The sequence below is a fragment of the Osmia bicornis genome, chromosome 10, assembly GCF_907164935.1.
Source record: "Osmia bicornis bicornis chromosome 10, iOsmBic2.1, whole genome shotgun sequence".
Classification (NCBI taxonomy): domain Eukaryota; kingdom Metazoa; phylum Arthropoda; class Insecta; order Hymenoptera; family Megachilidae; genus Osmia; species Osmia bicornis.
In genome coordinates, this window is record NC_060225.1 from 10,135,665 (window position 1) to 10,159,173 (window position 23,509).

At 30.8% G+C, this 23,509-nt stretch overlaps 6 protein-coding genes across 17 annotated transcripts; 2 read left to right on the forward strand and 4 right to left on the reverse strand.

Moving 5' to 3' along the window:
* Positions 1-19: 19 nt before the first annotated feature.
* Positions 20-3,098, reverse strand: LOC114873344 (glutamate receptor ionotropic, kainate glr-3). 6 transcript variants are annotated; one of them, XM_029181577.2, is made up of 10 exons: positions 3,041-3,098; positions 2,678-2,824; positions 2,349-2,413; positions 1,975-2,151; positions 1,675-1,901; positions 1,458-1,567; positions 1,188-1,381; positions 1,018-1,123; positions 750-939; positions 20-677 (listed from the first exon to the last, which is right to left on the reverse strand). In XM_029181577.2, exons 4-10 carry the CDS (start codon positions 2,146-2,148, stop codon positions 212-214), a joined length of 1,467 nt encoding a protein of 488 aa, XP_029037410.2. In that variant the 5' UTR covers positions 2,149-2,151; positions 2,349-2,413; positions 2,678-2,824; positions 3,041-3,098; the 3' UTR covers positions 20-211. The 6 variants fall into 6 exon arrangements, with proteins under 6 accessions (XP_029037410.2, XP_029037409.2, XP_029037408.2 ...); XM_029181576.2 differs by lacking the exon at positions 3,041-3,098 and adding an exon at positions 2,988-3,040 and having other exon boundaries at positions 2,678-2,911; XM_029181575.2 differs by having other exon boundaries at positions 2,814-3,041.
* Positions 3,099-3,261: 163 nt separating this feature from the next.
* On the forward strand, positions 3,262-6,221 carry LOC114873436 (asparagine-rich zinc finger protein AZF1-like). Of its 3 annotated transcripts, none has more exons than XM_029181764.2 (6): positions 3,262-3,507; positions 3,572-3,773; positions 4,138-4,238; positions 4,333-5,310; positions 5,373-5,498; positions 5,656-6,221. In XM_029181764.2, exons 2-6 carry the CDS (start codon positions 3,672-3,674, stop codon positions 5,942-5,944), a joined length of 1,596 nt encoding a protein of 531 aa, XP_029037597.1. In that variant the 5' UTR covers positions 3,262-3,507; positions 3,572-3,671; the 3' UTR covers positions 5,945-6,221. The 3 variants fall into 3 exon arrangements, with proteins under 3 accessions (XP_029037597.1, XP_029037598.1, XP_029037596.1); XM_029181765.2 differs by having other exon boundaries at positions 3,606-3,773; XM_029181763.2 differs by having other exon boundaries at positions 3,262-3,773.
* Positions 6,222-6,230: 9 nt separating this feature from the next.
* On the forward strand, positions 6,231-19,118 carry LOC114873358 (iduronate 2-sulfatase). Of its 2 annotated transcripts, none has more exons than XM_046287645.1 (10): positions 6,231-7,122; positions 7,186-7,363; positions 7,429-7,559; positions 7,635-7,806; positions 7,880-8,029; positions 8,111-8,248; positions 8,327-8,527; positions 8,588-8,868; positions 8,958-9,285; positions 19,032-19,118. In XM_046287645.1, the coding sequence occupies exons 1-10, from the start codon at positions 6,937-6,939 to the stop codon at positions 19,037-19,039; spliced, it is 1,773 nt and encodes a 590-aa protein (XP_046143601.1). In that variant the 5' UTR covers positions 6,231-6,936; the 3' UTR covers positions 19,040-19,118. The 2 variants fall into 2 exon arrangements, with proteins under 2 accessions (XP_046143601.1, XP_029037438.2); XM_029181605.2 differs by having other exon boundaries at positions 8,327-8,509.
* On the reverse strand, positions 9,317-17,110 carry LOC114873359 (transcriptional regulator ATRX homolog). Its single transcript, XM_046287644.1, has 18 exons — positions 16,851-17,110; positions 16,422-16,571; positions 14,299-16,354; positions 13,838-14,219; positions 13,618-13,766; positions 13,323-13,544; positions 13,037-13,241; positions 12,546-12,955; positions 12,163-12,461; positions 11,790-12,084; positions 11,420-11,694; positions 11,188-11,347; positions 10,758-11,105; positions 10,376-10,676; positions 10,101-10,298; positions 9,919-10,029; positions 9,731-9,850; positions 9,317-9,663 (listed from the first exon to the last, which is right to left on the reverse strand). Exons 2-18 carry the CDS (start codon positions 16,513-16,515, stop codon positions 9,616-9,618), a joined length of 5,673 nt encoding a protein of 1,890 aa, XP_046143600.1. The 5' UTR covers positions 16,516-16,571; positions 16,851-17,110; the 3' UTR covers positions 9,317-9,615.
* LOC114873435 lies at positions 17,222-20,048 on the reverse strand. Of its 2 annotated transcripts, none has more exons than XM_029181761.2 (4): positions 19,832-20,048; positions 19,481-19,664; positions 18,477-19,389; positions 17,222-18,404 (listed from the first exon to the last, which is right to left on the reverse strand). In XM_029181761.2, exons 2-4 carry the CDS (start codon positions 19,598-19,600, stop codon positions 17,335-17,337), a joined length of 2,103 nt encoding a protein of 700 aa, XP_029037594.2. In that variant the 5' UTR covers positions 19,601-19,664; positions 19,832-20,048; the 3' UTR covers positions 17,222-17,334. The 2 variants fall into 2 exon arrangements, with proteins under 2 accessions (XP_029037594.2, XP_029037595.2); XM_029181762.2 differs by having other exon boundaries at positions 19,481-19,674.
* On the reverse strand, positions 19,893-23,084 carry LOC114873438 (LIRP-like). Of its 3 annotated transcripts, XM_046287648.1 has the most exons (5): positions 22,474-23,084; positions 22,073-22,240; positions 21,834-21,995; positions 20,835-21,051; positions 19,893-20,704 (listed from the first exon to the last, which is right to left on the reverse strand). In XM_046287648.1, the coding sequence occupies exons 4-5, from the start codon at positions 21,049-21,051 to the stop codon at positions 20,532-20,534; spliced, it is 390 nt and encodes a 129-aa protein (XP_046143604.1). In that variant the 5' UTR covers positions 21,834-21,995; positions 22,073-22,240; positions 22,474-23,084; the 3' UTR covers positions 19,893-20,531. The 3 variants fall into 3 exon arrangements, with proteins under 3 accessions (XP_046143604.1, XP_046143602.1, XP_046143603.1); XM_046287646.1 differs by lacking the exons at positions 22,073-22,240; positions 22,474-23,084 and adding an exon at positions 21,116-21,573 and having other exon boundaries at positions 21,834-22,011; XM_046287647.1 differs by lacking the exons at positions 21,834-21,995; positions 22,073-22,240; positions 22,474-23,084 and adding an exon at positions 21,116-21,818.
* Between the last annotated feature and the right edge of the window lie 425 nt (positions 23,085-23,509).

Consider the following 23,509-nt stretch of genomic DNA (forward strand, 5'->3'; position numbering starts at 1 on the left):
ATTACTAGATATCAATTTACTATTCAAGATCTTGAAAAATGTGCATAATGCAAATTATAAATCAAGAAACATGCATAAAATTATGTAGAAGATCTCTGTTGTTGTTTTGTTGCTTTATAGTTCTTTCACACGTAACTGAATATAATAATAATATAATAATTGTATTAGTACTTGTTTGAATATTAAAATACATAGACTTATAATGATGTGTTTAGTCTACATATTGAAATAGAAAAGCAGAAGGAGTTCTTATAGGAATCAATCTTCGATCACCGTCCTGATCGGTGATCACGTAATAGTTTCTTCCATTAAAAAACTGTTGTTTCCCCTGTATCATGAGGTTCTCAGCACCTGGATTGTTCACCGGGGAATTGCTGCGTTTTTCGATTGATAAATTTTTAGATGAATGATTCTGAGATTTTTCTTTGGGAACACGAGACCTGTGTTTGACTTTACGATTCTTCACTCGACACGATATACAAGCACAAATTATTTCAAAGAGAAAGATAATCGTAGCGATAGCATATCCAGCTACGACTACCTCATATGTTAAAAGAAGATCAGTATTTTGCAACTGTCTTTCGCTCGAACGTAGATCTACCGGACAGATTTCCGCTAATGGAAGATCTTCTTCTTTTCTGTGTTGTACAATACCGGTTTCCACCAATCTTCGCAGCCTGTAAATTTAAAGATTGGTATTACAAATTGCGCATGTACAGATTTTTTCAAATCATGATTTTTAAATTTACAGTCTATTGATGTATTTCTTCGTAGGTGAATCATGAGAAAAGGCAAAGGCACGATTTGTTGTTAAAATAGCTTCAGGCATGATCACGTAGGTGCAGCGCAGATTATGGTCCAATCGATTACGAGTTTTGTTCAGGTAATCTTGGAATAGTAAAGTTTGCAAGTAATGTGATTCGGCTAAGAAAAGTCTTTCTAAAATGTGAATAATATCTTTTTACAGGCACAGTTAGTATTACAAATCGAATAAAACATTAAATATTCGATACATACTGGTGCTTACAGCATCTAAGATATCCTTTGACGGTTCGTAGTATTTGAAAATACCTTTTCCTTGCCATTTACTTACGTTCAATAAACTCAAATCATTTTGATGATCCTAAAAAGCAAACAATACAATTAAATTGAAAGTCTTAAGCATTAAAATTTCCTTTAAATCTTACTTGAGAAAGGAGAAAATCAACTATTCGTCCTTTGAAAGTGATCCAAGTGTATCCCATGTAAACGATATCTTGAATAGAACTAATAGATAATGTAAACTGAGGTTTCGTTAGAAATGCGGTGAGATTTGCTGTGTAGAAGGATGTTAAAATCAGTATAAAGATCCACCAAGTTGCGAATAGTATTCGTGTCGTGTCTACGATTTCAGAAAATTGTAATCGTTAAAAATCACTAGCTAAAAATGAACAATGATCTGTAAAACCATGTCCTACCTGTTATAGCAATAATTTCTGATCCCTGCTTCAAAAGGGAACTATAAGCGAACCAGAGGCAGGAAGATAAAGTAAAGTTTTCAGAAGTCGGATCGTTCCATAATTTTCTGCTATATTAAGGGTTAAATTATAAAAATTTAAATATTATTAAACATGGTATTTTCACAAGGAAGATTTTCAAATAAAAACATATATCATTGTAGAAGATTTTAAACACCTGATTTTGGCAAAAATATAAATAATCGGCCCTATGGAGATCAAAGATGCTAAAACTAATAACCAAACGGTCGTTTCAAAGGGTGCAAGAAGACCGGAACCAGTAGCCGACACCTGTGGTCTTTTCATCACAGCAGTTAATCTCGTCTCATCTAATGATGCACCAAATGAACAGTATCGTCGCATTTCTGGTAATACCGGAAGAAATGCAACAGCTACCTCTGCTTTCTGTTGAAATAATACAAGTAAATACCCTTTTTTTTGTTCACCTATTATCGTGCAACTTTATCATGTTTATTACTTTTTCATTTAGCAAACCCAAAACACCGCTTTTCTCATCACCCAAGATGTGCTCTTTTGGTGGGATAATAGTATATGTAAAATTCAATTTCGTACTAATTATATTGAAGATATAAAATGCGTATCCTTTTCCGACCCATTCTCCATTCTCCTGCACGATCCCCGAGTATGGCATATCCTATAAAAATAAAATTTATGAAGTGAGAATGAAAAACGTCTTCAAATTAAATTTAAATTATCGCAACACACGTGATTATACACGGAATTCAGTATGTTAATGAAAGATAACAATTTCTATTTTCCTGTATTAAAAGCGTGTAAAAATCTTTATTTTTAAAATCAATATTGCAATTTTACATAATTTGCAATGCTTACATTCCACGATGTAACTGTTATCTGCGACTGTAATAGATTTTCTGCTCTATCACTATCATCGTCATCTGTAAAACATTATAAAAAAGTGATTAAAATAATAAAATGTTTGTTAACGATTAAAGAAATACTTAGAGATCGAGGATCGACATACAGTCATCGTAATCGTAACAAGCGTAACGCGGAGTAAATAAGAGCATTGCATAAAGTAGATAGAAGATGCACATTTTTCGATGAAAATTACAATTATGATTTCAATTAATTGAGGAGCGTAAATTATCAATTACGTTACTGTCACAACAAACTGGGTACCTAGGTGAATCGATACTAACGTGACGGTCACACATCCTGATTAACAGTGACCCGGCTGACACTTGCGTATATGACACTGTCGCACATTAACACCTTTTTTCAGTTCATCACGATCGATCCAATTTAAGAAAATCATTATCTTAATTCTTCGTTTACCTTTTATCTTCCTAATGAAAAAGAATTCAGTTCAATTGTGTGATCGTTCCACATGGTTAACATAAGAAAGCTTGTTAGCCGATATACTGTTTCCGATCCTGACAATGAGATAAAATTTCTTCTATTTAATAATTTAATAGTATTTATGCAAGAAAAAGATGAAAATTCAATAACTTATAGTACTAAAACAGCCTTATTCTTTCCAGTTTGTTAGACTCAAATATCACCTTACGCGCGTGCTAAAAGAGTATCGAATTAAATCGAACGTTTGATTTCGAGTTCTCGATCGAGTTCCGTTACAGGAAGAAACGTTTGTTTCCTGTTTTCAAGTTAATTAGAAATGAATGATTATAAATGTAAAAACTTAGTAGTTAATTAACAGAAAAATATTGTACTGTATATAAATATTTAATAACATCGATATCAGTATCGATACGTTAGTCGAAACGGAAACATGGGTACGGTAAAAGTTATTGAGTATAGTCATTCTTTAACAGTGTTTCTCAACCGTATATCGGGATAAATTTGTGTTGATGGTTGATAGAGAGAAATGCAAACGGTGAACAGTGGATACAAATTCCCCATGAAGTTAGTTCAAGTACACTGAAATGACAACAAGTGATTGATATTATTGACGACGGTATAATGTGAGGTGAAAAAGATATTTCGGCGCGAACGGGAGTGCACTTTGTTGGTAAGTAACCCGACAAAGCATCCCGTTCGTGGAACTGATCGCATATTTGGGCCTTTCATTCAAGGTGTAAGAACAATTCCCTTACGAATTCCCGTTAGTGAATACAGGTTATGTGAACTTCGAAACGCCTGGTCGTTCGCTGTTTCTCTCAAACACCGGCCAGGATGGGCCAGGGTACAGATACGTGCACGGACAGGCCTACAGAAGTTAGTGTCATCAGATTTGTGTCAAGAAATCGTACTATCGAAGAAATCGTACCGAAAAAGGTAAATCACCGGAGTCATTTAACGGGTTCAATGACCCCTAACTCAAAACAAATCGTTCAGTTTTTATCTACCTTCGTCAAGTTACTGCGTTCCAAGTTTAGAATTAGTTTGTAAGAATACGTTCGTTATTTGTAATAACAATGCAAAGAATCAGAATTAATATACATTTTCATGTCCTGAATATGTTACTCTAACAAAACATCTAACTTGATATATTTTTATTAAAGAGCTTTGTTTATAAATAAAGTTGATTTTGTACACCTAATCCATAAAAATTTCAACAAAACAATACTGTATTTGTGAATGATATTAAGCGGTTAAAACGTTTGATGATATCTCATATATATGTATATCACATTTCTAGGAAATATATACTTGTAAGCAACGAGGTTGTGGAAAGACATTCACTAATCAAGATGAATACAAAACACACGAAACTCTTGAGGCTTTAAAAATTAGATTCATGTAAGTTAACTTTGTTTATGTAGGTGAAATGTATATAGAACTTTTGTAACATTATATTGATTAACAACAACTAAAGTCTGAATGATTTACTTAGTTGTCGGGAACCAGGATGTGGAGAAGAATTATCTGATCCTGGAAGTATGTGGCGGCATTATCAAGAGTGGCATAACAATGAAACAAATGTATTTATATGTCCATATACAAATTGTGGCTCCTTACATACAACCAGTAACAATTTGGAAGAACATATCGAAAACTACCACAGACAACCACCAACACTGCCAACTGAACCAGAAGTAATATGTTTTGAAGATTCTGAAAATGTAATAGACGAGGAAATTGTACAAAGTACCGAGGAATGCTATGATAATAGAAATGAAACTTTTGCAATAAAAGGGCATCATTACGATGACAATAATGAACAAAATATTCATAGAAATGACAATGTACAGCAACAAAAAAAAGAAGCCTCGCATGATCAGAACACTGGAAGCGATAATTCTAATAAGGAAGATTACTCATCTAACACAGAAAGCTTAAATGAAACTGTTACATTTCCTATGAATGAAAATTTAATGATAAACACAGAGAATTTTCTGCCCAATTATGAAGGCAACACAAAAAGTTCAGAATTGCAAACAGATCATTCCCAAGAGAAAGCTAATGTAGTTTATGTAAATGGTGATATTACCATTACTAAGAATTCAAAAAACGAAGTATGTAATATGAATGCAAGAAATCAAGAACATAGAATAGAACTGGATAATTTAGAAAGAATCTTCAGAAGTGATCTGGATCGTGATATTTCAAAAACCGAGGAGAATACCATGGAAACGAACAGTAATTGTTCGGACGATGAAGAATATACGCCAAAAAAACAACGCATGTCTAGATATAAACAGGAAATCTACAAATGTGCAGTCAATGGTTGTGGGAGAAAATACAAATACATATCCCATTATCGTCATCATCAAGACAGTCATAAATTATTAACGAACGCAATTAGCTCAAATTCTAGCAAATCAATAGTAAAATTGAAGCAAGGAAAAGCATCGGCAGTCAGTTTTTTCTTGTAAGTATTGTTTGTTAATTTTCATCTTACAATAAAATTAATTTTTCTATATCCTAAATTAGATGCAAGATTCCTGGCTGTAAAGCACAGGTGAGCAATGTAACGGGTCTATGGAAACATTACCAGGACAATCATGCTAATTCAAAACTGCCAGTAGTACAAGAAGCTAAGAGTACTGAAGTATTTCGGTAAGTTGTATAATAATGTATTCAGTTATTTTTGTAATTATAATTAACATCAGCAGAGCAATTATACTGGCATTTTACAGTATACCGAAAAAATAGATAAGCTTGTTGTTAGGAGTCTGTGTTGGTGTGTTATTAAAAAGAAACAAAAATATTTCAGTTGCAAAATTCCTGGGTGTGAAACAGAATTTAGTACAACGGTAATGTTGTACAAACATTTCAATGAAGTGCATTCGAATGGTTCTGGCAATAATGCTAGCACAAACACAAAGACTGGGAATGGGAGTAGTTTTCATTATAATGAAATATTCAAAGATGATACTACCATCCTGCAAGGAAACTTTAAGACTGACTTTAAGGCAAAGAATAATATTAATGCAAATGACTGTACGAAGAATACTGATGAACAAAGATTATCATCAGCTGTTAAGAAAGAAACTCGAGATTGACTTGAGATGAACTAGTATCTATAAACGTGATGATAAATAATTGTAGCGATATGAATCAAGAGTATTTTACTAGGGCCGAAAGTATTCAAACCATCAAACGAATTATTGTTCCTCTCTCTCTTTAATGAGCGATTCCGCTCCTTCTTATTCTCCATCTTTTTGACTAGTCACTTTTTATTACGCTTTTATTATTGACTTTAAGTGTAAAGGCCCTTGTTAATTACTCAAATCTTTATATCTCTAACTTTTAATTATAGGAATGCAAAAATCGAGATACAACTATAACGTTTTACAAGCTAATGCATTATTCAAACAATTTTCAGATTTTTTTTTTATTTGACAATTCCATTTAAATCTGTAAGAAATGAAACAAAAAAATGGTATTACATTTTACAACAGAAACATATGTATATTACAGTGTTCTTAAGTATACCTTATTATCAAAGCATATTGTACATTCAACATAATTTATTTTTACAAAATTATTACTAATACTATTTGAGGTAAATATTAAATCGATTTATTTATATTTACACATAAAAAGTTAATAATCATAATTACCTGGAAAGTATAACAAGCAACATAGACAAGTTTAAAGAACTTTCAATATTTAATAGATACAACAATGAATTCAAGGTAAAAGAGTACAGTTTTATAGATTAATAAGCTGGATTAATTTAAAAACAAAAGTCAAAGAAGAGAAAAAAGTTGCAGTAATCCATATACGTGTTATATAAAAACTTCTAACTTTCCATACTAATTTTTACTATTTTATATTATATCACTTTAACATAATTTATGTTAGGTATATCAATGTAGTTATTGTATTAGATATAGTAGAACTATAAGCATTGCATAAGCATTTTCATTTGTATGTCTGTACATTGAAAAATAAAGTGCAATAGTGAGTTAAGAAAACCTATCAGAAACAGAATATCCATCTAGCAGGAAACTCTGTTTAATCTCGCTTTACTAACCTAGCTTCATTGAAAATGTTTTTTACATTATATTTTATAAATTTATTGACTTGGTGTACAGCACAAAGACAAAATTTTCTTTTAATAATCGTCGATGATTTAAGGACTGCTTTAGGTTGTTATGGCGACTCAAAAGCTTATACACCAAACATTGATCATTTAGCAAAAAGAAGTGCCATTTTTTCACAGGTATTTGCTCAGGTTAGTATGAAATGAAAATTTCTGTCAAGATCACATATTTAATATATGTATGTATCTTTTTAGCAAGCTTTATGTGCACCAAGCAGAAATTCATTTTTAACAAGTAGAAGACCAGATACCCTACAATTGTATGACTTTTACAGTTATTGGAGAACAGATACTGGCAACTTTACAACCTTACCACAACATCTCAAGGAAAATGGATATATTACCAAATCAATAGGAAAAGTCTTTCATCCAGGTTTCAATTCTATTACATAAAAGAATCTATTTTTTTATATTATATTCTCACAGATTGTTTAATAGGAATTAGTTCAAACAACTCTGATGATAGCCCTTATTCTTGGACAGAAGTACCTTTTCATCCATTTACAGAAAAATATAAAGATGCTCCAGTATGCCAAGCAAATGTGAGAGTATCACCTACTCAAAATCTTGTAATATTTCAAATTTACTTTTTAAAAAAATGTTAATATTTGGCCCAGCAAAGGAAATTTAATAATTGATTTTAGATATGTCCAGTTAAAGTTTCATCAATGCCAAATAAAACATTACCAGACATAGAAATTTTGAATGAAGCTAAACGTTTTATATTAAATCAAACAGGAAGTACTAGACCATTTTTCTTGGCAGTTGGTTTTCAGAAACCACACATACCATTTAAATATCCTAAAAAATATCTAAGTATATTTTATCATTATCACTTTTTATAATTATAGCAATGTAACATAAAAATTGAAAAAGAGATATTTTGCAGAGTATCATCCATTACATAAGTTTGAGGTACCTAATCCATATAAATGGTCAGAGAATGTGAGTAGCATAGCTTACAATCCTTGGAATGATTTGAGAAGAAGAAATGATGTTGAAGCTTTAAATCTTAAATTTCCATGGGAAAAAATACCAAGTAAAGTTCAAGTAATTTATAAAATACAATTTACTTTTATATAATCAATACATTATAGTTCTGTTGGTTTTGAATTTTTAGAAAGTTTTGCTGAATTGATCATTCAATCGTATTATGCTTCTGTAACATACATTGATGATTTAATTGGTCAGTTAATAAATCAGTTGAAATTTTCATCACTTATACATAACACTACTATAATATTGATGTCAGATCATGGTGAGTCAATAGATTCTACACTAACTGACATTAATAATATCCACGAATAATTTATTTATCAAATTAATGAACACATAGGATGGTCTCTAGGAGAACATGCAATTTGGGCAAAGTATAGTAATTATGATGTTGCTCTTAGGGTACCATTAATAATGTCAATACCAAGGCTTACGTTCAAACAAGACAAAGAAAATAAAAGAGTTGAAGTTACAAATCAAGCAAGTGCAACACAAAGTTTATTAAACCATAAACAAACTGATGGTGATCAGCTAATACATGATATATGTAAAAATATTTTATACGTAGTTTATTTTTGATATAAGTCGTTTATCTTTTCAGGATATTCAAACGATGTATCAAAATGTTATAAAAAAAACGTTTTCAATATTGTAAGTGTAAGGAACTCATTAAAGAATCAGATAATTATAGATTCGTTAGTAGAATTAGTTGACGTATTTCCAACCATCGCAAATTTAGCAAACTGTTCAATACCTATTTGCTCGGATGAAAATACAAAAAAGGAAAATATGTTCATAGAACAAAGTAATCCTCGTGTAGAAATTGTCTGTAGTGAGGGTATTACTCTAGTGCCACTTATAAGAGCTGCGCTACAAAAAAAGGTAACATTACTTTAAAATGTTACACAATTTTATATATTTATGGTAAAAAAGAAATAATGTATTGAAAGCTTAACTTTCATTATTTATAGTCGCTATTATGGAAGAAGGCAGCATTTGGGCAATATCCAAGACCAAGTATTGAACCCTCCTTACATCCAAATAGCGATGAGCCACGTTTTAAAGAAATTATAGCGATGGGATATACTTTGAAGACAAATAAATATCGTTATACGTTGTGGTTACGATTTAAACCTGAAATGAAGGTACCAGATTGGAACGATAGTATTGCAGAAGAATTATACGATCACGGTGATGACGAGGGTGAAACTCGAAACTTAGCAACTTCGCAAACACATGCTGGGATAAAAAATGAATTGAAAATTATGTTACAACGCGGTTGGAGAAACGCTTTACCAGGTACATTTACCGAATAAATAATTCGTATAAATACTAGCATGCATACTCATACTATGAGTACAAATTTATTAAAGATTACATTACTATCTAATTAATAGTATTATACTAGTAGTACTTACAATGATATTGTATTACATCAATACTGATAATAACGAAAAAAATTTACCATATAAGTCGTATAAATGAAAAATACATAGTTCTTTAAAAGTAAAATATGCGCGATCGGCATAACAAAATATCAAACAGTTTTTTATATTATGCAGAACAATATAAAACTTATATCGTAATTTCTTAATTTTTTATATAGTGTTTACTTTTCTTATCTTTTGTTCATTCTTCTTTGCTTTTGCTTGTATTACTTGTTGTATTCGGAAGAATCTGGAAAGTACAATTGAATATTTTACATGATTTTTCTATATGTTTATGTACAAATATTGAACATTACCTCTATAACATCATTATCAGTACTTGCAGACTTTGCATTGGTGTTTAGCAGTGCATAGGACGTTTGAGGTACATTTAGCATTTGTTGTGTTCTCATGAGTGATGCATTCGTACCTAAATTCTGTTATTTATAAAATCTCGATTAGATTCTATACGAAAAAGTAATTCGTTAAATAAGTTTTGACATACCTGATTAATTATTCTGTTAGAATTAAAAGTCTGTTGCTCCCAGTAATTATACATATCTGTTAAGGCACGAGCAGTTAACATTTGTTGAAACTCTGCCGTTGCATTTGGATACTAGACAAAAATGAATTATCACGATAAAATAATCTGAAGTAATAATACACGAATAATAGTTATGTACTAACATCTTTTCGAATAAATTCTTGAAGTTGTTCGTAATCTGTAGCAAAGTTGAATGGTCCTGATAAATTCTGTTGTTGTAATAATAAGTTATTTGGGAAAAGTGTTGTTGGTGGAAGTCCTGGTATCTGTTTCCCTGTCTTTTCTTCTTCGTATTCTAACCAAGCTTGCTTCCTCTCTTCCTCGTTTAATTCTTCTTCGGCCTAAGTTTATCCGGACAAATTAATTTATTGTAATACAACAAAGGTTGTAAAGAAAATGTTTTAAGGACTTTACTTACTTTATTTTCTAAAAGGGAATCGTGTTCGTGATAGTTCTCCACACATTTTTTATATTTTAAAAATATCTCCCTTAGTAGTCTATCTTTTGGCAAATTTAAAGTTTTCTCTTCGTTACTTGTGTTTGGTTCGAATTTATACAACTCAGATAGATCATTGTTGGTATAATGACGTTCTATTTGTTGCACATCAACAACTCTACAGGAAAGCGATAACTTTGTCACTTGTCGATTATAGATCTTCTCTTCCATTGTGCCAGCCGCTAGAAACCGATAAACGTAACACGGCTTCTTTTGACCGAATCTGTAAATTATATATATATATATACATATCTTAAACAATTATTATAAAATCCTTTTTCAAACGTTTTTAAAACATATATACCTGTATATACGAAATATACTTTGTACGTCGTAAGACGGATTCCAACTCGCGTCAAAAATAATTACACGATTCGCAGCAGTTAAATTAATTCCTAATCCACCTGCTCGCGTCGATATCAAGAATAATCTTGCTCTCGTGTTTGACGGTTTATTAAAGATTTTACACCAACAATTTCTATTCTCGGTCGATGTTTGACCATCCAGTCGAAAATAATCTAAACCTAATGTCCAACTGCCAGTGTGCCCATCAATATATTCCAAATTTGTACCACCTTCTGTTGCAACGTCGATCTTTTTAAGGAATTTCTCAATTAATGTCAGCGAATACAATGACTGTGAAAATATCAATCTAAAAATCAAACAATTTAGGTGTTATGATATAATTATAAAAATTCTAAATAATAATACACGTGTTAATATAACAGACTTACAATTTGTCCCCAATTTGTTCACACTCTTTTAAGATACCAAATAGCAGTCGCAATTTGGAGGAAACTCTCATATCTTCAAAATGTTCAGGTTGAACAAATTGCAACCACCATAATTCTTCTTTTGGTTCAGGATCATCAATTTTTACGTTTGTTTCCTCTTCTACGCGTTAAATAAAAGTATATGCGCATTTTACAATAACGTAGTATTAGATTAACATTTGTTAAATCTTACCTATTTTGTTCTGTCTTGTATTTTTTTTGGAGAAATCCGAACTAATAGCTACGACGTCGTCGTCGTCATCAGAAGACTCAGTTGAAGTGGTTTCGCTGCTATCGTCATCGATAAAGTTTTTTAAAGAACCTTCAGAATCACTAGACAACTTTTTTTCATTCATCTTGTCTATTTTTTCTGCGTTTAATTGTAAAACTATAGGATGCGTCCATATCCTTTGTAACGATTGAAAATCAGCAAACAGAAATCCACCTCCACCTCCAGAGCGTTTTTGTCTGAAAAAAAAAAATATATATATATATATACTTATTAAAGGAATTATTTAAATTAAGTGATTACAAAGTTTTATTAAATGAAAGATAGTACGTACCGTGCAAAGTTTTCCAGATAATATCGATACAAATTTATTTGTACTTCCGTTAATCTTACAAAAATTACGTACTCCTGTTTTGGCGGTAAGAAAGGCATTAGTACCGAGTAATCGAGCCTCTGAACACAACCTTTTAACATTTTGTGCAAAACATAAGCACGTTTTTTCATTAATTTAACATCGTATTCAGTAGAATCGTCGAACTGGCCGTTAGTTATCGGATTTGCAAACCTATTCACAAATTCTTTCTTGGTTCCTAAAAGATTTGGTTTTATAAACTGTACCATGCAATGATCTGTAAAAATGTTTAAATAGAATAGAACATAAAATTATCATAACAGCCAGTTGTTACTTAACATTAATAAATATTCACATTCTATTAAATTGTTTTGTAGCGGTGTTCCAGTTAGTACAATTCTCCTTAATGTTTTTATACGATTTATGCATTTGCTTAGAGCAGTGTCTTCATTTTTTAATAAATGACCCTCATCACAGACTATTATGTCTGGACCAGGATCTATCAAGCACTGTAGGACTGATTTTTTGGCATATTTTGGCATTCTGTTATTAGTGCCACTTAAATTTCTAAACATTTCATAGCCAATGATAAGTATACCACCAGTTCTCTGCCAACTTTCTAGCATGTATCTTCGTTCTGTGTTTTGCTTTAATCTTTAATCATCAAATTTATCATCAAATATTACGACCATTTGTTTATATACGTAATTTAACTCTAAGAATATTTATTAAACTTACCTGGTCAGTTCATAAATTTCAATATCATGTTCTATATTATCCAACCACAAATCAAATTCATTTCGCCAATTAAGTACCGTACTTAAAGGACAAACAACCATAATTGTCTTCACATTGACGTTTTCATGCATTAAAAGCGTATGGGCTAATGCAATTACTTGAAGAGTTTTGCCAAGTCCCATGCAGTGTGCAATTATACATCCAGATCCAGGCGAAGTCTTCATTCTTTCGATTGATTCAAAACACGCGTCCCACATGAATTTTACCCCCTTAGCTTGATGCGGTTTCAAACGTTTCACCAAATCCTTGTCAACGCTTAGAAGTTTTTCTTTTGTTTCAGTATCAAAATCTAATACCAGCTCGTCTACCTTTTCTTCGTTAGCCAATCTTGTTTCATACATTTGATTATACTATAATCAAAGAAAAAGAAAAGATTACAAAGTTGTAAGGGTAGTAAATTCTATGTTGATTATAAAATAACGATATTGTACCAATTTTTGGCGCTCAGCAATACGTTTAAGCCTTTCTTCCTCTTCTTTGGCAGCTTGTTTTGTATCATCTGCAACTTGTTTGTCTTTCATTACTTTTCGAATATTTTTTCGACTCTCCTTTCCTTCTGAACTTTTAACTGCATCATTATCGATATCATCACTGTCAGTGCTTGCATTTTTAATGCGTCTCCTTTTTGGCTTAACTCTAAAATGCGTAAATGTAATGTTAACAATTACTCGCAACTTTTTTTCAATGTATTATCCGTAAGCTATTTATTTAGTATACCTTTTTTCTGAAAACGAGGTATCGGTATCTGAAGATTTACGCGTTCTACGTTTACGTGGTTTGTGTTTCTTTGATGAAGAATCACTGCTCAAAGTCAAGGTATCTTTCAATGCAAAAGAAGAATCAGAATTCACTAATAGCGTGTCTGAATCAGAATCTGTAATTTTTCTACGGTTCTTCCTTTTACAACTTACTTTGGTAGCCTCGATCTCTGAATCTTCACTGTTTAAAAGAAGATTATAAGTTCATCATACGTAATACTTAAATTAACAAAGAACTGTGTTGAATTACCTACTTTTGATTTTCTTCCCTACTTTCTCGTAGTTTTTCTCGATTTATACTCCACTTTTTCCTTTTAGCATCAGAATCGGAACTCGAAGAAAATTTCATCGTCAATACCTTGTTTGTTCTCCAACTATTCTTTTCCAGTTTATCTTCATTCTTCTAGTTATATTCAAATAAACGCATCTTTTTCGTACACAATGAATACACAATTTTTTTCATTTTATTCTTACCTTATCGCTGCTCTTTTTTGACTGATCCTGTGACATAGTGTTGTCCTTCTCTTTCTCGCTATCACCATTTTCTAAGACACCTTTTTGTTCCTCAGTGTCTGAATCAGAAGAATTTAAAAGCATATTCTTTACAACTATGTCTGCTTCTAACATCAAATCTTCCTTGGACTGAAAGGTAGTTTGTGCTTGTAGAATAGTGCTACTACTTTCTGAGTTTGTACCCTTTTCTGTATCCTCAACGATATCTCCATTTTTTACTTTCTCTAGGTGATCTAAAAGAGAATCTTCAGTTTCTTTTACTGCTAATTTTTTTCTATGCGAATTCTTTCGCGTTAGAGTGTTTTTTTCTTGATTCTTCTGTAGTTTATCTATATGAATGAGACTGCAAACAATAATTCAAGTAAGATGCTACAAATTTTCGTACGACGATAGATGAAAAATGTATTATTTTAATTTTATACCTTTTAATCCGTTTGCTTTCCAAATACTCCCGCGATTTTTCCAACGCGTTCGCATGTTTTACTAGAACACTTTTTGGTAATCTTTCAACAACAACCTGACAAAGTTGTTTTAGTTTTTCATCAGATTCAGAACTATTTGCTTTAGACAAACACAATTGCCGTTTTATTATCCTTTCACCTAGACTTGAATCGAAATTTTCGGTGTCGTTAGATTTTTTCGAAGATGTATTTAATATTGTACTTTCTATATCACTATCTATATCGCTTGAAAAACTTGAATCCAAGCTTTCCGCGTTTGAAGAAATTAGTAACTTTGCTTTTGCACGTGCTTCGTCACTATTATCATCAGATTCGTCTTGATTTTCATCAGACATTTTCTTATCAAATACTTCATTAATAGAATCATCCGAATTTGAATCCAGATGTGTACGTTTAGCACAATCTTCAATTGTTTCAACTAACAAAGTATCGTTGCTACTGTAATTCCTTGCTTTTTCATTATTTTGTTCCTTGCTACTATCAGGTGTTATTTCTTTACATTTTGATTTGCCTTTTTCGTTTGGACTACAATTTTGAGATTCTTCAATTGACTTTTCGATAGGTGATCCTTTGTTTATAACTGTTTCTTGATTTGAGTCTAACAGCTCCATATTGGCTTGCTCTTTATCAAGTCCATTAAGAGAATTATATTCTTCATTCTTTTTATTTTCTTCATTCTTTTTATTTTCTTCACTCTCTTTATTTTTGTCATTTTCAATTGATTCTGATGTTCCTTTGGAATCAACTGATGCAACAGTTGTAGTTTTTACTTCATCATCCAATGACTTTTCACTCTCAATTTCTAGATTGTCATTTTCTGTAGCTGCAGTTTCATTGCTCACTTCCTTAGATTCTGAACTATTCTTCTCTGATTGAAGATCATTCGAAGTAACAATTTCATTCTCGTTTGATTTCGAAATGTTTGAAGCAGATACATTTTTCGTCATACTTTCTTCAAACACATCATCTACAGATTCGTTAATGTTTTTTTTATTTTCGTTAACATGGGACACTTTCAAAACTTTCTCATTTGAATCAACAGGTTTTGAATTATCTCTTACATTTACTTTATTATGTATTTTTTCCATCATCTTACTACCGAGGATAGGTGATGTAACCCTTGAAGAGTTTCCACTACTATCTTCACTCGTTTTTTCAATTATTTTGGTAGTTGTATCGCTATCAGAAAATATTTCCTTGTTATCACATTCTGAAACTACACTTCCTTCCTTTGAATTAGTCTTTGATTTATTTGTTATTTCTTCCAGACTTTTACTTGGCAATACTTCTTCGTTTCCGCTTGAAGAACTGTCTTCATGATCCGTATTTTCTATACTACAATTTTTACTCCACTTTTCGTAAAAATTTACTAGTTTCTTATTCTGTGCATCAATTTCCATTTTAAGGTCGTTGATCAACTTTCTTACTTTCTTTACAATATAATGCGCAGACTCTTGATATAGTAATTCTTCATTAAAATTCTCCCACTTTACATGTTCCGTCATTAATTCGTATTCGGAACACAAAATTTTAAATTTATTTAAAATTTTAATAACGTACGATTTGAAACGTAAACTTTGTTTTTTGCTGAGCAAAGTTTTTTTTCTTGAATGTTTTGTACCCAATGAACCTGAATTTCCACCTTTTTTAATTTCGCATAATTTCTTTACGAGATTGGTACTACGAGAAAATTTTGATTTTTGGAATTCTTTTCCAGAACTAGAATCTGCTTCTTCTTTATTCAATTGTAATATCGAATGCCTTCTTTCAGAATGTTTCTTATCTCCTGAATCGCTACATTTTAATTCTCTACTTTTATGAGCTTTCTTTCTTGTACTATTACAGTAAGCTTTCTTATTTTTTATACCGCTTTCCTGTTTGCCAGATTTTGATATTTCTTTATCTTTATCATTTCCACTGTAATCATCGGTGTCTGAAGACGAAGTAAGCTTTCTCTGTAATTTTTTAGCTGAATCTTTATTGGACGATTCAGATTCATTAATTGTGTTATTGTTCCCTAAAAATAATTTAAATTGAATTGCAATTTTATTATCAGGTTATACTTCCTTTATTTTATAACAAACCTCTTAATCCTGTTTTATATAAATTTGTGGCATTAGGATTAAAAGAAGGACTAATTTCTTCTGTGGATGTAGAATCATCCCCCAATGATTCCATTATTTTTTTTATTTGTTTCACTTTTACTTTATGTTTTGCTTTCTACATCTATACATCTGAAACACATCAATTTAACGTAAGTTCATCAAAGGTAATCATGAAATAAATGTTTCGTAACACATTTAAAATTCAATGTTTTCATAAACAAACTTGTATGTTTTACTTTGGAATTTGGAAGTACTGATATATATACATATATAATGTGATTTTTTTTTTTTAGTTTCAGTAACTAGTACAAAATCTTGTTTCTTTTATGCATTAACTATCTGAGTAATGTGCAATATAAGAGGTTAGCACATGTAAAACAAGGTATCAGACTTTAAAAAATGCATTACCTTTATAATTGTTGATAGTTTAATTGTATCACGTTTTAAATATTATGGTGCTTAACTCATGTAAAAATGATTTTTATAATCGCAAATTTGAAAGCTATGCTTATCATTAAGAACTATCATACCATCAATAAATTATTAATGAAGTAAGTACTTGAATTGTGCGTCAGTACGGTCAGTACCAGTACCATTCAGTGCTATCAAAATTCTTATTCGTGTTTTTCCCTGTTCGTTACAACGAAGATAGCCGCTACTGCCCTCTGATGAGGAAATACGGAATAGGAAATTCAGGTGCTATCGAACGTAACATAATTATTAAATATTTAAATGATTTTATATAAACATTTATTTCATAAATAAATACAATTCATATGTACATATAAATCAAGTATAACAGATCTACATTTTTTTATAATGTAGGGAGTAATACAAAAATACAAAATTTACATAATGAATTACAACAATGCGTTAAATGTTGACCAGCATTTCAGATTTCTTCCACTACTCTTTCCATTTCTTGATCCTCTGATACCTCCACACGATTATTTTGTTTGGATAAGCTTTTCTTCCCTGGAACATGATATTTTGAATCTAGTATTCGATTTTCCTGAAGCGCAGGTACATCACAAAAAAGACATCTTGTTTCTTTGAATTCTTGATCCAGAGATGAATGAAAGATTAATCTACATATGGGACATACACTATACTGGGCAGTAGTTATTTGCAAAAGAGTAATAGCACATCTAGGTAACATATGACCCTGAGGACATTTACTGACTTTCCATGATAGATCATTTATCGTTTCACCGCACAAATTGCAGGATTCAGTGCTATTTGATTTAAGTTGTGATGTTTTCATTAAAACATCTCTGACACGTTTAGAAAGTATAGATGCTTCTTCGTTTTCTTCTTTTGCGAGATACACTTCTAAATACTTTCTTAATAAGTTTATAGAACTTTGTTGTTCTTGAGACAAAGTGGATTTCTTAGCCAAATGCACGAGATAATTACAGGCAGTGCAAACAACAGTTAAAGGTTGTGCTTCTGATATTTCTCCAGCAATACTACCTATTCCTTGAATCACTTTTTTCTTTTCACAAATTTCCATCATTATTGATATCCACATTGACATTTGTAGCTCTTTCAAAGATAAAGATTTTAAATCAGATGGAATTTTTGGAAATACAGTTGCAGGTTCTGATGCTTTCGCTGCTTTCATTCTAATCAGTTCTAAACAATCCCATAATCGTTCAAATCTTTCACATTTCTGTGTCTTTAAAACTAATAATGGATCCCACTGTTCACCTTTTAATTCAAACATGTACATTTTACTTGGTTCCCTGATTACTAAATGATCGTATATAGTATTCGGTGTAGTTAAGTTCACAAATATTACAGAATTTAAAGAATGAGTAAGACCTAAATACCGTACACGAGCTTGTGGTAATTTGTTGTTTACTTGTATTCTTAACAAATTATTCTCTTGTGTATCAATTGCGAACATAGAGCCATTTTCTGTTGTAACCAATGCAAAATCTGAACTGATACAGGTTACTCCTAAAAATGATTAAAGTTTTTAGTGTTACATTTCCTGACAACTTATACAAGAAAGTATCATGTTTTACTTACCTGAGATCATAAATCCTTTTAACTGTAAATGTTTTAAGTATTTGAATTTTCCCCCTACTGATAAAGACAATAATAGTAGAAAAGTACCTTTTGGGATAAGAACTTTTATGTTTGAACCATTTTGAGGAAATATTTCTATAGCGCTAGGAGGAATACGATCCTGATAATCATAATACTTATCAATGGAGTTCGTTTCAAGATTATCATTATGATTTTCAACTTTCAGACCATAAATACGTCCATCAAAATAAGCAATAATAATCACATGTTCCTCTGCATTAGTAGTAATCCAATGCAAAGCATTTATTTTAACATGTTCTTTTAACTTTATTGTTCCTACAATTTGGGGATCCGATATTTCATTATAATTTAATATCCTTGGAAGTTTGTAAATAATTATATCTCCATTATGATAAGCAACAGCAAGGTATGCGAAATTTATAAAAAGCTTACTCCAAGCAAAACAAGAAGCTTGTAGTGCTTTCATATTATTTTTCAATGTTATCGATGAATGTGAGTTATTTGTTAATCCTATATCAATTTCTTTTTCTATAGCACCATAGCGCATAGAAGGTAGATCATACGCAGGATACCACTCTGAAGAAACTTTGTAGATTACTATAGCAGCCCCTGCTGAAGTTAAAATTGCAAGAAGGCACTTGCTTGGATGTATCAGATTCTGTGGTGACCAGGCTAAATCAACTATTTTTGGAGCCATTTCTTTAACATTAGATATTTTTGGAGTTAAACTTTCTTCCATCATAAATGAATAAAGTTGTTCGTGTTGCATGTTCCAAATTTTTGTCTCCATTCTACTGGTTATAACTTGTGTTGGAAAAATAGGAGGTGGATAAATGAAAGATCTAGAAAATTTGATGCTTGAATAAGGAGACATCGGAGAAGGTATTAGTTCCTGTACAAAACAAAAACATTATATAAGATATATTATCTTGGTTGTATTAAAATTATCATATAATATATAATTTTAAATAATATAAACTTACAAATATATGAACTCCTTTTTCAGTAACAATTGATATATGATTATCTTGGGACCACTGAACTGCAAACCTTGATAAAATTGGTGGAGAGATTGAAAGATTATAAATTTCTTCTATCTCCATTAGGTATAAATTAATTCTTCATATGTATGTACAAAACAAATTGTTCAGGTTCTCTTCCTTTTACCTATAAAAATCTATATATGTACATGCAAGGTATGCAAAGTTTATTTATTTATGTATAACTAGTATAAAATTTATAGAAATATAGTAAAAATTGATAAGTATTTTCTCCCTGTGAAATATTTTATTCTTACACATAAACATAGAAAACTAAATTTTAAAAGAACTAACCTATCAATTTTCATTAGTCTGCTTTTGAGTGTTAACATATCTCTAAAGAAGGAAACTTTTCTAAATGAATGCATGTTTAATTACGAGCATTTAATTTGCTTTTACATAGTATATACACATATTATATCGGTTAAGTACAAATGAGATCAAATTTTATGCACAATAAATTTTCAAGATTCAAGTGATTGCACCCCAACGCCATCGCAATCATCTTCAATTATTCCATATTAGTTATGATTAGAGATTTTTAATTAATCTAAACAAATATTGAAAAATGAATAGCAAATATGTATATCATATATACATAATATATAATTAATTTTCACAAGCTTTTAACTTTTTAGAACGATATCGTTCAATATTAAAATTTTTTGCACATTTTACATAATATATATAATTAAAAACTATATACATATAAGTAAGCATTCACAAACGTATACGTGTAAAACTTATTAAATATGAAAGACGAAGGGTGGTTTAGTTTCGAAGAAAAGTAATCCTTTTGTTTTACAAATATCAAAATATAAAATCTATGCTGTTAATTGAAAATTACAGCATATTCAAGATTAGATAACAAAATATTCTATTCACGCTATCGTTTTAAATAAAATAAACGTGAAATAAATATTCCAAGTATAACATTGATATTAAGAAAATAATAAAAGGATATTTTAATTTTTCTCAGTTCGTTTGCCATGCTTCAATTAAAAGTGCCGCAATAGGTGCGCAGCTCCTCTGTTGAGCAAGACTTTACACAACATTCCTCATGAATTCCCTTTGTATATCTTCGGAATCTTAACATTTTTCTTGCATTCTTGATAGATTTATAAGGATGCACATCGTAATTAAATGCGTAGTCGTCCGTCTCCATTTCTAGAAAATGCCATTTTTTTAAATATTCAATTTGAGACAACACTAAACTTTCTGTTACCCTCAGTGATGTTTATACCAACCGGCGATAACGATAGATAATTTTTATTTGAATTCAATTTATGTAACTTACCTTGATTGCTTTTCTTAAACCGTGAATTGTAATTTCCAGCACAGATCATATGTAAATTTTCCGGCAAACTTTGGCCGCAATATTGACGTGGTTCGGTTACGGTTTGTCGTTTTTGCCTTTCCTGAAACACGTCTGATCGTGCATGTTCCGTTTCCGGCATTAAGATCGTTATCACGATCGTTAAACACATTAATGTGTGTAGCCGGTATGCAAACATCTAGAATTAGAATAATATTTTCCAAGTATCTTCATAATCATTGCTTGATCAAAATTAAAATTACCATAAGAACAAATCAATATACATGTATAAAAGAAGATGTATTCTCTATGCATTTTAACGAATACTGATTAATTATTAATAAGAATTTCTCTTTGGCATTATCATTTTGATAACGATAGCGTGTCGAAGAAATGAATTTTTCAAATTTAATAACTAACACTTGAACGGACGAACTCAAAAATCAAATATCATAAGTGAATCCTCAAGTGTGTCTATTTAAATCGCTTTTATTAACCTTTATCAGAATTTATCAATAACGATGCCCCATGCTGATGCGTACCAGTCAACGAGTAACGACCTATTTTTAGATATCATTTGTTCAAATATAAATTTCGTGCTGTAAATCTTCTCTTGTTAAAGCTCTGGCGTGCGAAAGGTTTACAAATATCCCATAAATTGTACGTTGTCTTCGTCGCTCCACGCGTGATTAATTTTCAAGAAATTTTTCAGAAAGAAAACCTGCATACAGAATCGGAAAAAAATTGTATGTCGTCGAGGTATATTTCTTTCGAATATCACTATAGAAATAAAAGACGGAATGTTTTATTATATTCGTTAGATAAGAGATACAATTTCTCTTTTGGTATTTCTTAGCGCGACTTTATAAATAGAAAACTAGGTAGACAAACTCATACGAGATTACTGATAATCGTTTGAATTTTATAATACCACCAGCATTATCATACTGTTGAAATGATTCATGACTAATGATAACATACCTTCTTAGTATAACTTCGTTTTCCAGCACAGATATTATTTAATTATTATTTTCAAAAGGTGTAACATTTCATTCGATGTTACAAATATTTTTTCCAATTTTTTTTTCTCTTCTTAAAGCACGAGTTATTTCACTTTTAATTAAACGTCTTATTTTGTAAGTCCTATATAAGATAATTTCTTAATATTATTAAAAATTAAATAATAAAAAATAGAATGGTAATTAAAATGAATCACTTACTTATCATGTGTCGGTAAGGCTGAGATCAATAAAAATGATATATGGTATCACTATAATATGTATATCACGATATAATATCACAGGCCGGTAGTTTTCTTCTTTTTTCTTACGTAGGGATCATTACATTAATCAAAAAATAACATTTCAACTACCCTAAATTAATGGTTGCTGTTGAATTTTATGTATCATTAAAACAGACGTAAACAATTGAGAATAAGGTTAATGAATATGTTTATCGTAAAATATATAATCAGAAATAATAGAAAATGAAAAAAATTGAATATACTATTAACTTTGTTTTATAGCTCTATTACGATAAATTTCATTTAACTATCGGTACGTAGTTAAAGTGGCAATTATAAAATTTTATTAACAAAGCGTATGTATTTTTGAAAAGTTACCCCTCTATTAATGTTAACAGCAAACGAAGAATTCTTCGCTGAGATCAAATATTTGCATTCTCTCGAGTACGTCAGTATTTTCTTCATTATTTTATTTCACTTGTTTGAATTCTATCCTTGCGATCTTAAATACATCAAAGTGAAGATTGTTCTTAATTGATCGATCCGATAAATCGAAACGATTTCCTTCGATAGTTAGTTCTCTAAAATGAAACTGGTAACGGTCGGTGTTCCTCTTTTAAATCGACAAAAGGATCTTCCTGCGTTGATATTGTTCTTGAATCCTTGGGTATATTTGGTGTTCCTTGAACGAGAACATTCATGCTTCCGCAATTTTCAAGTATTTAAATATGTTACACTTAAAATAAGGAGAATCGAAAAATAGAAAAAGGTATTTTTTTCGTTTGTTTGTCTTCATTTCAGTTCAGTCCGTTAATTCAACGAAACGCATTCTTTGTTCAACAGTATTTTGCATTTTGCTAATGTAAGTATATTATTAAGTACCTAACACTTATTACATATAAAACATTTTTTTTTTAAACTGCTCTTCGTTACACCGTTTAATTATAATTTTAACGCACTTAATTTTTCATTCATTTTTCAGTAAAGGAATGCAGAAGAGGAAAAGGAAGATGAAGAGAAGAGAGAAAACACTCGTCTGAAACTCGTTACTCCGATGACTAAAGTTGTTCTGCTCTATATAAAATTACAAATCACAAAATACGTAGGTTCGTTCGTCTCTCGCTAACGCGAGTTAATCGCAATGCATACCGTAAAACTGTTTTTCTTCTTTTTTCGTTCCTTACCAGAGCGTATACGAGACATATTCCTCGCCTTATCGCATTACTTTATTATCTATTATTACTGCTTATATTATTATTATCGTTATCCACAGTTATTAACAAGGATTCCGCTTACAGCGATAAAGAAACCTAAGTTTAGTTTTAACTCTTGAGAGGTGAACGCGAAGTCTCACTGACCTCAGATTATTTTTATTTTTTCTTAATCGTTTTTTTGAAATTTTTCCCTTTTTATT

Coding starts and splice junctions, on each gene's coding strand:
- LOC114873344 (XM_029181572.2), bottom strand. CDS start 2,572: ATGTGCATCTTCTATCTACTTTATGCAATGCTCTTATTTACTCCGCGT. Junction 1,568..1,674: donor TATATTTTTGCCAAAATCAG/GTGTTTAAAATC, acceptor CCCTTAATATAG/CAGAAAATTATGGAACGATC. Junction 1,382..1,457: donor AGAAATTATTGCTATAACAG/GTAGGACATGGT, acceptor CTGAAATCGTAG/ACACGACACGAATACTATTC.
- LOC114873436 (XM_029181763.2), top strand. CDS start 3,672: ATGGGCCAGGGTACAGATACGTGCACGGACAGGCCTACAGAAGTTAGT. Junction 3,774..4,137: donor AAGAAATCGTACCGAAAAAG/GTAAATCACCGG, acceptor TCACATTTCTAG/GAAATATATACTTGTAAGCA. Junction 5,311..5,372: donor TCGGCAGTCAGTTTTTTCTT/GTAAGTATTGTT, acceptor ATCCTAAATTAG/ATGCAAGATTCCTGGCTGTA.
- LOC114873358 (XM_046287645.1), top strand. CDS start 6,937: ATGTTTTTTACATTATATTTTATAAATTTATTGACTTGGTGTACAGCA. Junction 7,560..7,634: donor TATCACCTACTCAAAATCTT/GTAATATTTCAA, acceptor AATTGATTTTAG/ATATGTCCAGTTAAAGTTTC. Junction 8,030..8,110: donor TCCATGGGAAAAAATACCAA/GTAAAGTTCAAG, acceptor TTGAATTTTTAG/AAAGTTTTGCTGAATTGATC.
- LOC114873359 (XM_046287644.1), bottom strand. CDS start 16,515: ATGGAATCATTGGGGGATGATTCTACATCCACAGAAGAAATTAGTCCT. Junction 16,355..16,421: donor ATATAAAACAGGATTAAGAG/GTTTGTTATAAA, acceptor AATTATTTTTAG/GGAACAATAACACAATTAAT. Junction 11,348..11,419: donor TACAAGACAGAACAAAATAG/GTAAGATTTAAC, acceptor TTTAACGCGTAG/AAGAGGAAACAAACGTAAAA.
- LOC114873435 (XM_029181761.2), bottom strand. CDS start 19,600: ATGGAGATAGAAGAAATTTATAATCTTTCAATCTCTCCACCAATTTTA. Junction 19,390..19,480: donor AAAAAGGAGTTCATATATTT/GTAAGTTTATAT, acceptor TGTTTTGTACAG/GAACTAATACCTTCTCCGAT. Junction 18,405..18,476: donor AAAAGGATTTATGATCTCAG/GTAAGTAAAACA, acceptor AATCATTTTTAG/GAGTAACCTGTATCAGTTCA.
- LOC114873438 (XM_046287646.1), bottom strand. Junction 20,705..20,834: donor GTTTAAGAAAAGCAATCAAG/GTAAGTTACATA, acceptor GGCATTTTCTAG/AAATGGAGACGGACGACTAC.